At 45.4% G+C, this 15,119-nt stretch overlaps 1 protein-coding gene across 1 annotated transcript in view; it reads right to left on the minus strand.

The window, feature by feature from the left end:
• Nucleotides 1–8,350: 8,350 nt before the first annotated feature.
• The window catches only part of Nadk2 (NAD kinase 2, mitochondrial), a 101,610-nt gene continuing 94,841 nt past the window's right edge, over nucleotides 8,351–15,119 (minus strand). The window contains exons 7-9 of the mRNA XM_055064335.2: nucleotides 13,770–13,910; nucleotides 9,372–9,411; nucleotides 8,351–9,288 (exon numbers count right to left, since the gene is read on the minus strand). Of these exons, the coding sequence (XP_054920310.1) occupies nucleotides 9,150–9,288; nucleotides 9,372–9,411; nucleotides 13,770–13,910 (320 nt within the window). The 3' untranslated portion in view covers nucleotides 8,351–9,149. The remainder of the gene's footprint in view (nucleotides 9,289–9,371; nucleotides 9,412–13,769; nucleotides 13,911–15,119) is intronic.

A 15,119-nucleotide genomic window follows, 5' to 3' on the forward strand; every position in this document is an offset into this window, starting at 1 on the left:
AGCGACCCTTGTTCTAAGCACTTCTTGTCCAGCAGCGGTCGTTTGCTTTTGAAACACTCAGGATAGCTTTCAGCAAGCTGGACAGGAATAACACTGAAAAACCAGCAGATGTTAATTGTCGCACTTATCATGCGAAGCTTCATACAGTATGATGAGGGCGTAAATAAATGAGGGTGTTCCTCAAGGCCTTGTAGCACATGTTACGAGTTTGGAGCAACATGATGTATAGCACTTTTTTGATCGCATGTTATAGGTTTAGCAGGTGTGGCCATGGTTGAAGTGCAGTGCAAGGTCAAGAAAACAGATATCTATGAGCAGCACCCTGGTAAGGAGACTCTGGGAAAACTAGTGGGAAGCCTGTTGAACATCTGGTTGACCCACTTGCTGGCTCCACCAGGCAAAGTATGATAAAGAGAAGGAAGTCATCAACACATCAGAAGGTTTTTACATATAAACACTGTGCTAAGGTCATAACATGCCAACAAGTCTTAGTGCGCAGGCTATGCACGACCAACTACATATGCCTTCTGTTCGGACATTGCTCATTGTAACTAACAAGGATGGAGTGGACAAAAAAAGAACAGCAGCTCCATTAATTTAGTTTCACTGGTATCGACAGTGTTTTGTAAGCGTACATTGCCATACTCCCCAATGCCTTCTTGGGTGACATCAGCAAAGACCAGCTTGAGGCAAGGGGTAATAGACGTCTTTACAAGCTAAAAATGCATGAATGCATGGAGAGCACATTGTGTCCAAAAAGTAGGCACTTCACAGGGGCACTGGAGAAGGAACAGGTTATTAACAGTGGGCAAAGACAAGCTACTAAACACCCAACACTGTTGCCATGTAACGACCTCTGAAACAATCCCTCTTAAAGAGGAAATCATCTTTGTGTATCCATAAAGAGGGCAGATGGGCAAAGCCCCTTCAGTAATGCTGCCAGCTTCAAAAGCCTATTTTGCACATCCTGAATGCTTCCTTCTTAAGACTTTGCTGGGTGCAAGCATTCTACTGTCCAAAAGCTGTCACTGAGAGCACTGTTGGTTTGGTGGCAATAAAGTTCAGAAGCAATTGCAACAAACCTCCCTTCCTAGTTGGCCTGGATGCTCACGGTGCTTATGAAGCAGCACCATGAGGCAAGCAAGGTGAATGGATGCCTCCAAGCCCTTGTTCGTTTATCACAATGTTCTGTTAGTAACAACCATGAGACTTGAAACCAACAAGCTCAAGCTCAGCACTCGCATGGTTACTGCAGAGGATGCATAAAATGCACAAAAAGAGAAAACTCAAGGGAAAGGATAAAGCACCATTTAACACTTAGTATTGCTACAGCCCACCCCCTACTTTTATTTTGTCTGGTCGTGCTACATCTTTTTACTATATATGAACTTAGGTGATGTTCCCAATCAGTGTCCAATATTTATATACGCTATGTGCTGGTTCAATGAGGTTCGAAACACTGCAATGGAAGCTTCAAGTAGAAAAGGTGCCTGGAAGAAAAAAAAAAAGCTGTGCTGCAACCATCTAGGCAACATCTTGTCCCCTTAATAAAAATTGTGCTTTCATATCAACTTGAGCCCTCCAGATTAGAGTAAAGTACCAGTGCACTTATGAACAACGAATCAATTCTTAAAGAGCTTGTGCAGTCCAGCCAAAAGCAGGGGCAAGAATCTGCATTGTGCTCCTGCATTGAAGGTGAATAACACGTACCATAATGGCAAATGTGCTTTAGTAAGCTTCATTGCAACATTAATTTGTAATGTACAAAGAACTGTCAATGAAGCTTACCACGAGCACAGATGCACTTGCAAATTATGTCACAATTGAAAGTAATGAGCACAGTGTAAACCTATGTGCCTTTCCACTCTTAGTATGCTTTACTGCACGATGCTTATTTACGCCCCTGTATTGCGGTGTAGCAATCTACAAAAGAAACGTTGCATAATTAGGCTTTTTACGATTATCTTTCTCGCAATACACTATTATTTCGCGGTGAAGCCTAAGCAATGTACTGCGGTGAAGCATACTAAAAGTGAAAAGGGGCCACTGTCACTGGACATAATAAGAGTTCTTTAATTATGCACTCGCGCACCCGTCGCCTCTCAGGTCGCCTAAGTGGACATACTATGCTGGCTGATAGTGCCCCCTCCCACTTTTAGTATGCTTCACCGCGTAACTAAAACGTACTGCGGCGAAGAAGCTGTACATTTGTATTGAGTGAATAAACAAATGGTTTTTACAACAGTACAGAAATAAACGCGCACCAAGCATCAGTCTACCACACGGAAGAGCGTCGCAACATACGGTAGCTGATTCACACAGGCCGTGTAGCCCACTTATCAGTCGTAAAGGGTATTATGGGTAATTCAAAATCTTACACACATATGTGTTTATGTTTACGTTCGCACTCCTTGCGTAGTAAGACTCCCAGAACTTCCACAATAGAAAGTAATTTACAACACACAAACGCAAAGAACACTATATGTCTCGTTTTCAACTCGGCCGTCATGCAAATGACATATAGCGCGGAAAAACGCGAACATGCTGTGTGTTAGCGTCGTAAACTTCATACTAGGCAAGGAGCTAGCACACCACAGTCCCGCGACAGCCGCTAATGAGACCAAGACGGGAGCACATGTCTGTGAACGTGCAAACGGAGCCCCTAAGCCACTCTGCTCCTCCGCCACCCCCACTGCACGGCTGCATCACTCGTTTCAAGCACAGCACACGAAACACACATTCAGCGCTGAACAGTGGGCGGTCGACGCAGTTGCATTTACATGACTTGCAGCGAGCAGCACATCCCTCGATGTCCGTTAAGCAAAGTCGGACACGGCGACGCCACATCGCGGTTCGCAGAACTTCGCTGCCGAGGCGCTAGGCCACTTCGATATTTCAATTGTCACCACCGCCGGGTTCTCAAGAAAGCACGGGTCACACAACGCAGATTCTGTAGTGCCAGAGCTCATCGAGGCCAAAGCCGCATTGCCGCACCGCCACTACTCACGGCTTTCCGCCAAGTAACACAGAACCTACAACCAACCCACAAGCAACGCACGCACGATTACACGAGCAATGTTGAGCAACGCGCGGTCCAGAGAACGATCACGCCGAGGACGAACACGCCACGGCGTCGCTCGGCGCCAGCATCGCGTAAGGTCCCTCTATCATTTCAAGCATCGCGCATCGCGCCTTCTCAAAAATCCCTAACCCTAGGCACCTAGGATCAGGTCACGTGAGGGATTTTTGTACGACAAATAGACGTACGCTGGCGGCGTTTCTGCTTGCGTACGCAAACGCGCTCCTAAACAAAAATTACCTCGCCGCCTCGAACCGGTACTCTCTCACGCAGATCCGCTGGCAGCCGTAGCCACCACTGCGGTGCACCCAAGACAAGGACAATAGAAATAAAACGACGACACAGCGCTGACTATAGTGTAGAATGTACTATAGTGTACTAGCGCTGACTCTCAACTGATTTTTATTGAAGATATGTAACATATACATAGGAGCCATTTTACAACCATGACATGCACAATTCAGATATGCGTCGAGGCAACTGTGACAAAGTGACGCATAATCAAAATTGGCATAGGTAGTACAGTTCCTTGTCATAAAGAGTGATAGACTGTTCACTGATACACGATTTGTCCCTAATCTTTATATTGTGAGCGTCGGCGATTTCCCTTGTCAATTGGCTTGCGTGTTCGGAACACAAGCGGGTTTTGGGTTTCGGCCCGAAGTACTGCATCGAACCTCACCTGAACCCCTTTGAGAAGGTCGCCACAACAAGGTCGGTCTCAAGGTGTGCCAAAGAGGACGAACGTTCAAGGTGTGTTTCGGAGTGTGTAGATGCCATTACTAGGTCAGGAAGGACAGGCAAGGACGTGCTTAGGCCCTTAGTTCACTTTCTGTGTGAGAAGTTGCATGTGTTAGTAGCAGACAAAGAAGGGCATTTCGTTGTCGTGAATTCTTGTGTTTATTCACAAAAGTCTGAGGATGCAATTGGGAAAAATGTGTAAAGGTTAAGGCTGCGAAAGTTAAGCGGCAAGCACTAACCTTTTTGGAAGCAATGAATTTGCAACGTTTAGCGGCCAGCGTAAAGAAAGCAAAAACTCAGGAGCTACAAGTTTTCTTTACGGTGAAATCGCACAAGGATGACATGCCGTTCCAGACCATAGTCTCGAAAAATGTGTGTCGCGATTTCTACAAAGGTATCTTGGGAGCTTGAAAATAGTTGATCCTTTCCAGATAGCCAAAATAGTGTGTGCAAGTACCTGGAAGACAGTTCGCTGAACATTCGGTGTGCCTTCAGCGTAGATGTAGAAAACCTGTATTACTCCCTTCCACGTGGCCAGGTTATGAAATGTGTTAAAGACTGCATAGTGCGAGACAATGACGAACAAGCCTTCATCAATGGTTGCGGTATCTCAGTAGAAGCCTTTCTTGAACTCCTTTCCTTTTACTTGAGATCTACCTTTGTTTCATGGAAAGGGGGTCTGTATATACAAATATCGGGGGTATGCATTGGCTCGTGCGTAGCTCCTATCATTAGTGACATTTTTCTAGGTTGTGTTGATAGGCAATTAGAGGGCCACCTTGTTAAACTTTCCAATAGGGTTTTTCGCTATGTTGATGATTTCGTTATATTTTTTACCAGAGACATTCACGCCAGAGGTGTTGATGAAATTTTAACGTTATTCAGGCAGCAGGGCATGGGCCTTGATTTTACTTTCGAAGTCCCTAAGGACCATCAACTGCAGTTTCTTGACCTGAGAATAATTTTTGGTAAAATCATGTGTGCTGGGAATATGGTCCCAGGTCAGTTAAGCCCATTTTGAACTATAAATCCGGTCATTCCAAAGTAGTGAAGCAGGCTATAGCGAAGTCTATCCTGAATGCTGCATTAAAAAAGTCGTGTTTTTATATGACGAAGGCTGCTTTTTCCGATCAGGTAACTAGTTTACTGGATGCTGGTTACCCCGAAGCGATCATTTCACCTGTGAGTGAAAGTATGGTGCGCGGCGTCAAGAGCATAAATGACCAAGGTATTCACACTAAATGAGAAGAAAAAAGAAAAACGCAGTTGTGCCGTATGTACGCTAGCTAGCGCACGGGCTTAAGAACGTTGGTTCAAGGTACAACATTGATGTTCGTTTTTCTGCGAAACATAAGATAGGTCGCACATGCCCGTTACTTGATAATTTGCTGAAGGAAAAGCAAGTGAAGGGAAAATGCACGGTCAAACATGCGAACAGATAAATCAATTGTGCTAAGCAGGTTGTGTATGCCATTCCATTATCTTGTGGTCGAGAGTACATGGGACAAACAAAGCGATGTGCGAATGTTCGACTTCGGGAGCATGAGCTATCTCTTCAAGGGGTTGCGCCACTTCATCTCCCGGAGCACAGCAAGTCGTGCGGTTGTCGCCCTGAATTGAAAAAAAACTAGTGTCATTTTTAAACACTCAAGCCAATTGACAAGGGAAATCGCCGAAGTTCACAATATAAAGATTAGGGACAAAGCGTGTATCAGTGAACAGTCTATCACTCTTTAGGACAAGGAACTGCATTACCTATGCCAATTTGGATTATGTGTCACTTTGTCACAGTTGCCTCGACGCATATCTGTATCTTCTGCATGTCATGGTTATAAAATGGCTCCTATATATATGTTAGACATATCTTCAATAAAAATCAGTTGAGAGTCAGCGCTGTGTCGTCGTTTTATTCCTTCTATTGTCCTTGTCTTGGGTGTGCTGTTAGAACCCTTACCATGAATCCCAACCAACTGGCCCAACTTGTCGTTCTGACACGTTAGGCCTAGCTGCTTCGACATTCGCTACTTGCCGTTGGGTGCAGTGTTTTTCATTGAAGGAATTCGCCGCTGTCAGCAATGGCATTGATCCCGCCCTTATGGTCCTCGTGATTGGCTTCGAAGCTCAGAAAGGACTGTGCGGTGCATAATGCCGGTTCCCGAAACCGAAAGGCCTTCAGAGCTTTTTCGAATTTGCCTGTGGCAGTTTGAGCCCTTGAGAGGAGTAAAATTCATTCATTTTTTTCCAACTGGCCGATTTTTCGGACGTTTTCGCAGCCCCTATACAGTTCGAAAAATCAGATGTTGACTGTACAACTGACCAATATACTTCAAATGGTTCGTGGGGCGAACGAGCGGGGGAAGGAGGACGAGAACAGAAAGGACCTACGCATTAAGGAATTCACGGGGAAGGAAGCGTGGAAGCTTTAGCTGAAAAAAGTGTTGGCTGACACCGAGATGCAGGTGTCCCTCATCCAAACCAATATAAACTATTTAAAGCAGTGAAATGAAACACTGAGGCGTTGCGCGCTGGCTGAGTATGTCAGGACAGTTGAGGGTGACTTACCCCCTGTTGCGAGAGAATTCCAGTTGTGACGAAGTTCAAGCCTCATCCCATTGCGCTTGCTATCATTTGATAGAAATAGCTCATATTGGAAAATATTTGCTTCTGTATGCATCTCCTCCTTATTCGTATTTGAGAATGTTCGACTGGATTTGCTATGGGTTTTACTATTTTTTCCGAAGATATTTTATTCACTGTGCACCTTACTAACCCCACCCTTCTGTTCTCTTTTCGAATAAAATAAACACTACTTCTTATTATCCAAACTAGATTAGGTAGTTTTTTTATTCTTTGTCATGCTTACTAGAGAGTGACAGCATCGGACTACATGGCATCTACCCGTCGTCGCATAAAACGAAGTTCTGTGCAACTCTGAGAACTTTGCAAAGGCACTCGGGAAAAACCTAGAACACTCAGGGAATTTAGAAATGTCAACTTGGTAGACACCTTGAACACAGACTAACCTTTCGTTGCACGGATGTGATAGCAAACATATTCAAAAATTTGCAGACAGTATACTTCTGTTTGAACATAAGAACGAAGCGTGCATTATGATTTAGGCACGGCATAATAATAGTGGTAGCATGTGTGCAAGTCATCCCTTCATTACAATTTTTTTTTTTTCACAAGCAAGAATTTTCATGTCTGGACAGTTATCCTTTGCAAGTGTCCATGATTCACAGGTTGGTTTTGTCCTCCCTTGAGCGCACAGAAATTCTGTGCCTTCTTTCCTTTCCTCCATTGTGCAACCTTTAAGTTGATAGTAGTGTTTGTGCTGTCCTCTTTATTTTTACTTGTGCATCAGAACACCTGGCTTTCATTGGTGTGAATTTCTACCACCTTGCTCAACTTCCAGTCGTTCTTTTCAAATCTTTCAAGTTGGTCTTTTCAAGTTTTGTATCATCGTTGTTTCGGTGCCAGGCACTACAGCTATGCCTCATGCTCTTTAACCTCCCAGATTAATACAGTGTTTACAAGTAGTGTCACGAAAGTTCTGTGATCACGGTTTGTGGGAACCCTCACATTCCAAGATGGCTTAGCTTACTTTGCACAGTCAACATTTGTGGCAGCCAGGCAGGAACACACCAGCAGGCTTGGGAGAGGGACAGCTTTCTCGTGCAAACAGCACATGAGACACGCAAGTGCTACTACACCGCCACACGAGTTTCGTAAGATACCACTAACCTCACCCAGTTTTTTTTTTTTTTTCCATTCTAATTCAGCTGTGAGTGCAGAAGTCTTTGCCACATGTACCTAAGCCGGTATGTTCTAGACCTCTTTTTACCTAGTCGATTCTCTTTGAGAAATTTCTCAATGATGCTATTTAAGCTGGCTAGTCTGCTCAAAGTGCTTTTTTTTAGGTGGCGCTTAGAAGAGATGTTTTGCAGCAGTTACAATGCCTTTCAAAGTCTGCACTCGTGTCAGCCACTTCTTCCCTCTCGTCCTTATGTTAAGTGTACAACCTGCCGTACGAGATCACGTGTTCGTTGCAAATGTAATGAATGTTTTCGGGGTGCGCTATGAGCATAACTTGAAACACGGACATGAAATAGCCGATCAGAGCATCTATTACGCATTATTAAATATACGTTTGGAGTGTAATCACTCTTTAGCCAGTTTAAGCATGGAGTATTCCGACCTGCACATTCTGGAGTATGAATTAAATCACTGCTACAAATGCAGGTAAACCTGGAAACGAAACAATGGAGTTGAGTAGTTTCAGAATTGTTTGCATTTGATTTCACGCCAGTAGCAAATGTTCTTGTCTTCTATAGTTCCCTCGAGCTTGAACCAGACTGCAGCTGCAGTGAACGCATGCAGCAATGGCAGTGTGAGCAGCGCCAAGGCATATCGGAGCCGGCTTGGTGAGCATGGCTGCGTTGCTTCCAAGACTACTGCGACCAGTGAGGCGAGCTGAGGTGCACATTCTTATTAGTCGGTCGGGTTTCCCCAAGACTACTAAAGAAAATGTGCGTATAAAAATATATTTATTTCACTAATGACTTTGGGCCGGCATGAGATCCGACAGACATTGACAAAAAAAAAAAAGAAAAAGAATGCGCTGAAAGAAAGAGAAGAGAGATAGAGCAAGTGTACAAGTCCCAAGCATTGTTAAAGGAAATTAATATCTGTATATACATAGGCACAGACAAGAGGAGAGAACGCAAGTTTTCCAGTTGCACCTCAACTTCAGGAAGGCAAGGAGCACTGGGCATGAACGTCTAGAAAACAGAGTTCCGATATGCAACCATATACGCTCCCCTGTGCTTCTCTGCAGTGCACAATAGGTTTGCAATGACCAAATGAAGAAGTCAAAAAAGTTTTAAGGAAGCAGAGACCCCACCTCACAAAAGCAGCAGACGAGAAATTCATTTAGCTCACACAAAACTCGTTCGGAACAAAAACGAGGCTGGGCAATATAAGGATACTTTTGACAGTAAGAATAATCCTCTCGCAATGCTCAAGACAATGACAAGATACATAAAGCAAATGTACTATATGTATACACACACACATACATATATATATTTGTTCTGTGTTATCTAAAGGCACTTGTCACAAATGGCGCACCAAAAGAAAGGAAAAAACATAACGCAGCTTGAGCACATGTGGCTCCAAGTGCAGCATTCTGCAATAAAGGCAATACACCCAAGCTTGGAAACGGCAAACAAGGCTCGCCACTCTCCCCGAAACTGAGCTGCAACTGGCAAAAGTTGCGTGTTAAGAACACAGTCTCCGCAGTTAAAAGAAAAAAGAAAGCCAGGAAGATTCAGTCGGCAAATTGCACTGTCCGCAAAGCGTCCTCGTCGAAAATCTCAAACACTGCTGTTGCACCATCATTGAAGACAAAGGACAAGCCGCCGTCAATGACAAGACAGGCGTCAAACATCCTCGACTTCACTTCAATCCTGCAAAAAAACAAAGTTCTTTGTTAGTACAGTTTCTATAAGAAATTTCTGGGATGTGTAAAGACAAGCTTCGCACCACTCACCTCTTGGCAAAGCCACGGGGTTTGCTGTTGAAGTCAGTTCCTGGGAAAACAACAATAAGGTATAGAGATAGTGCGACACTAGAAAGATTTAGCTTCTTTTAGTTTATGCCTGTAAATTTCCTAATTTCATCAGACCATCTAGTTCTGTGCCATCCTCAACTGTGCTTTCCTTCTTTTGGCACCCATTCTGTAACTAATAGACTGTCAGTTACCTGCCCTACATATTCCATGGCCTGCCCAGCTCCGCTTTATTCCCCTTAATGTTAACTAGAATAATGGCTACCCCTATTTACAGTCTAATCCACACCATTGTCTTCAGTGCTTTTTAATGTTAAGCTTCATTTTCGTTTCGTCACTCGTTGTGTGGCTCTTAACTTCTTCTAAAGCTGCTTTGTTTGCCTCCAAGCTTGTTTCATATGTTAGTGCTCATAGAATGAAATTACTGTACACTTTTCTTTTCAACGAGAACAGTAAGTTGGCTGTCATGATTTGGTAACGTCTGGCCTTGATCATATGGTATCAATGTTTCAAATACTGTGGCTACGGAGGACTACAAATGAATTTTGATGTTTTTGTGCGCTTCAACCAAATCCCATTCACGATTTTGCATTTTGACAACATTCTGGTGTTCTTATGTGCCAAAACCACGATATGAATGATTCATGCTGTGGGGATGCGCGACTCTCACGCATCCCCTGATATGCTGTTTTCCCGCACGGCTCGCGTGGCCTGGCGCCCGCGGCGGTCGGAGTGGTACAAGCGCGGTGCGAGAGATGGCGCGACTGTCGCGCCGCGGCGGGGTTACTCGGGCATCGCAAGACAAGGCGCGTCCTCTTTGGGTTCGGGAAGCAGGCGGGACGGACGTGCCGTGCCGCGCCGACCCATGCTTCTGCGAGACCGTCTCGCGTGGCCGCCTTGGACACCGTTCGCGTGACAGTACGCGCGAACGACCAGGTGTTGGGATCCAGCATGGGACGAACATATTCGCTCGCTATCAGGTCGCGGTAAGTCGGACTTCTAGATTTGTCGCGCGCCCATCGGCATGTTTTGGGGATAGCAACTCGGCTAGCAGGCATTGATCTATGAAAGGTGCAATAAATGCCCTTGTGATTGTTTGCACTACTGTGTTGTCGTTCCTTTGTCCCAAGAGTACGGAGGAGAACCCTATATCTCCCACAACGCGTAGTACTGTATTTACACGATTGTAAGTCGACTTGAATGTAAGTCGACCCCCACTCCCCCATATCGCGTGTGACAGAAAAAAAAATTGGAGGACGCTTAAGTTTCACCTTCAAGAGTGAAACGCGACAGCGTTCCCGTCGACCCGCCAAGGGGTGTAAGACAATGCGCTACGGCGCAGCGATCACTTACGAGGCGCCCCGCATCGGACTTTGCACCCACCAATCACGCGGTGAGCGTCGAGCAACGCAGCGTTCGGCGCGGCAACGAAACGTGCGCCTGAGCAAGCGGAACGAACCAAAGAACTCAGTGTCTCGGAGGGGGAAACGATCTACGCCAGCCAAACGTCGTGATCGGCATGGGCAGAGAAATATATAGATAGTGATCTAAAGAAAGGAAAGACGCTTGATTCTGCAACCCGTGAGAGAGCACGGTGAAGCGTCGTCAGGGGAGAGGGAGTCGGGGCCGCGACGCGCCTCGCACCGGTCCCCGCACAGCCCCAATGCGCGCATGGCGCGCCACCTGTCGGGGCAGCACCGTACATTGAGAGGAGGGGATCTTCTGTGTTTGCCGCAAGCTGGCTCTGCGTGTGCGGAAAGCGCAGAAGAAATGTAGCGGAAACGTACTTCGCTACTCGTGTAACTGCAACTTCTGTAAGTTACATGCTCATAATTACCGATATACACCGCAGTATAACTTTCTACGGCACGTTTCTAAGACAACACCTCATTCACTAGAGGTGCTTTTGTACCGCTTTGAAGCATCGAACTCGTGGCTGAGTGGTAGCGTCTCCGCCTCGCACTCCGGAGACCCTGGTTCGATTCCTACGCAGCCCATGTTGCAAGTTGTTTTTATTTACGAGTTGCCTGCCGGGATTTTTCGCTCACGGCCAACGCCGCGGATGCCGACGACACCGGCTTTTCTGCGACACGAGCTCCTTAACGCTGTCGTGTTAAAAGTAAGAGCATGCCCGCAGGTGCATTCCATAACCAAAATTTATTAGAAGCTGGCATGGTCACTGGACTACTACTCCTTACTAGTGCTGCCATCGTCATTGCTGCTACGGTCCTGAAGCACGTCACCGTCCAGCGAAATTCTGCATTTGCATACATACACAAGTCCATGCCGAAAGCACCCAACCACACAGAGCCATCAGGGAGGCTCTTCTGACATGTCTGGTTGGCGTAAGTTTGCGGACTTCTGCGGTGAGCCACAAAAGGCGAAGATCCAGGCTTGTCTCATGACCATGTCGCACGTCACTGGCAGGGACCGATCACGCATTTCGGTGACGTACGCCGCAAGCTTGGCCTTTAGCTCCGGAAAGCGTCCCGACTTCGGCCCGCGGAAACCTCTTCGCTTACCATCACAGGTGAAAATATTGTTTCGCTGCCATCGCCACTCTCACACCACACATTAAGAAACATCAAACTTGCGGCTCGCTGCGCAGTTATTTGTTTTTTCAGTGTAAAGGATGGCAGCCCATGTCAACGCCACTGTGAACGAGCGCCGAATGTTTAGTGGACTCGGAGCACCCATGACAACTGAAGAAGAACGGAATTAGCACCTGGCCGGCAGTCAAATCAAACGCATGGAACTAATGAGCTACAGGGAAAGAGAAACATGCGATGTGTTGCAACAGAACTGCTTGTTGGCCTAGTTGGTGCTTGCTGCGCCTGTGTTGTCTTTATGTGTCTTCCTTTTGTGTGTGTTCAATTGCAGTCTAAAAACATGTCTTTTAGAAACATGTGAGCCGCGAGCGGTGTATGCTCTTCCATGAACTATTGATACTCCCCGCAAGCGCTGCAGTTCTGGGGGTGCCGCCGCAAATGGAACAGCGGCACTTCCATGAACTATCGACACCCCCACACGAGCGCTGTGTGCACTGTAAAATTCTCAAAAATGTTGAAAAACCCTTTTGAAAAGCGAACAAATGCGCGGGATAGCAGAAAGCTACGGGTGGGGCCGAAGAGCAAATATAAAATTGGAACTACGTTATAGCTCCCCTGATATCCCGTTGGGTTCGCTTTTTTTTTTTTTTTGCAATGCCAGGTTTTGGTTTTGATTGTAAGTCGACCCCCCTACTTCAGATGTTCAAGTTTTAAAAAAGAGGTTGACTTACAATCGTGTAAATACGGTATGCGACTCTGGATTAACTTTGACAACGTGGGGTTCTTTACAGGGGCCCTGCAACACTCTTTGAGCATGGCAAATAAGTCATGTTAGACGCGAGACAATGCTTCCGTGAATACTGAAGACAAATATTGCTCAATTCGATGCAGCGGGGAAGGCCTCTGTAATGATTGATCATGCTTTCCTGCGGCTCTATCAAAATTTTGCCACCTAAACTGCGTATGATGATGCCGGAGTGCCGTCATTCTTATTTCCTATTCTGTCCCCACTGAAATGTGGCTGGGGCGACAGAGAATCAAATCAGTGACCCCATGCCCAGCACTAGAATGCCACACATAGTGAACCAGTACAGTGCATGACACATCTGTTCGGGGCTGAAGTATTATTATTAGTTATCGCAGTCATTAACCATGCAAAATAATGCAATGTCCCCAATAAAATCCATGCGCTGAATGTTGTTTCAAAAACAAAGGTTACGGTGCTAAACAGATGAGGACGAAGTGAGACACAAACGACATATACAGGCACCCGTACATGTCGTTTGTGTCTCACTTCGTCCAGTTCTGCCTAGCGCCATAACCCTTGTTTAAGTTTTGAACCAACTAGCTTTTTGTGTCACTTCATTCTCGTGTGCTTAGCGCCGTAACCTCTGTTTTTATGTCATGAACCAACTAGTTCAGCAACAAGTTTTGCTAAATGAAATGTGTTGCACACTGGGACAGGTATACCCAACTACAGAGCATGATATTGTGCACTCGAGCAGCATTTGGCAGCCATAGCACATAGAGTAAAAATAAGGGTAATTAGTAATAACTTGGCAGTGAGCATTGCTTGCAGCAACAATGGACCAAAAAGGCGAATTGTTTCCTTAACAAAAAATGTGAGTACTAGCTGTGTTGTCTCAGAGGCAGACAGTATCATTTCCAACACAGCACCAGCCTTCCTTCAACCTAACAAATTTTTCTTTTTCATTTGGCATTACTGAACATCATGAAGTGCTACATGTTGCAATGCGCACGTAACAGGTAAATTACAGCCACGACAGTTCCACATACAAAATACAATAACGGTCGGACACACTCTGCTCACCAAAAACAACAGGATCCCGTATGGTGTAGGCCATGCGGCACTTGGAGGGGTCGAAGATAAGCGAGTTGTTGAAATTTGTCGTGACACGCTCGATGAGCTTGGGGTCCCGTGTTGGCAGGTCCACACCAGTCTCTGCGGTTACTGCACAGTAGAAAGTGCTGTGTCACTAACACAAAAAACAAGCGGTGGCAGCTTAAAAATAAAAAAAATGTGTTGCCTCGTTCAACTAATATAGGTAACATCCAAAACATGGTGACTATGATGTGTTTCCAGCTCCAGCAATCACTTCTGGCACTTGCAGTCCACAAAAGCATGGCCTTCGAGATTGCCAACGAAGAAAATTGCTGCAAACAAAATGACAACTTGCACTGAAAGAAAAGACAAAGGCAGGCACTGGTAGTGCTTGTCTTTTTGTCTGCGCTAATTTTGCTTGTCAGCAATGCAAGGCCAACTAGCCAAACAATTAATTCTTCTTTGAGATTGACTTCTGTTACTTCGAGGGAGCTCTCACTGAAGGGTGGTTCTGAACACCACCTATTGTACACTCGTCATACACAGTGTCTCATTCTGATTAGTGTCCAATAGAGAAGAGGAGAGGTAAGCTCTAACCGATTAGTACATGAAGCTTTTCCCAAAGAAACATGGGGTAGCTGATGTATTTAAACTCTGGGTGGATTCTGACCACCTTGGTTTCTTTAGCATCCACCCACAGCTTGGTACACAAGCATTATTGCTTTTCTGTTTTTAAGGGTGCCGTATGGCACCCTTAAAAGCCTCTTAGGACCTTAGGAGCCTCTTCTGCATATCCTTCTTGTTGTAATCATGCTTTGGAACTGTCCCTCGCTGGGGCCTTTGGTCAGGACAGAATTAACACAAGTCAAATTAAAGGAAGTCTACTGTATCTCGAAAGTTTCCGCATAGCAGACCCATGTCAGCTTAGTTAATTCTCTGCTACAATTTTGCTACTATGTGTGATCAATTAAGAAATGATCAATTAAGAAGCTAGTTAGCACCTTTCAGGCAATAAGCAAACTTGCAGTTGAAGATTTTCATGCTGCGTATGTCCACCTAGCCATGTAGTCTATCCCCATAAGAAAACCACCTGGGAGATAGCAGTGATATTGGTACAACCTCCCACGGCGAGTACAACTAAGGATTGGGGGTTAAAGTGTTAATTCGACCTTAGTGGAGCCAATGGGATTGATTAGAATAATCAGCGGGTAGAAAAGAGGCAGAAAAAATGCCCATATGCACCGCTGCATTTCAACGCATGCCCTAATCTAATGCGCATCTAAACCTAATGTGCACCCAATTTTAACAAGGAAAAATGCAGCATGCTTCAAAATTCTG

This window comes from Dermacentor andersoni, chromosome 11 (assembly GCF_023375885.2).
Source record: "Dermacentor andersoni chromosome 11, qqDerAnde1_hic_scaffold, whole genome shotgun sequence".
Lineage (NCBI taxonomy): Eukaryota > Metazoa > Arthropoda > Arachnida > Ixodida > Ixodidae > Dermacentor > Dermacentor andersoni.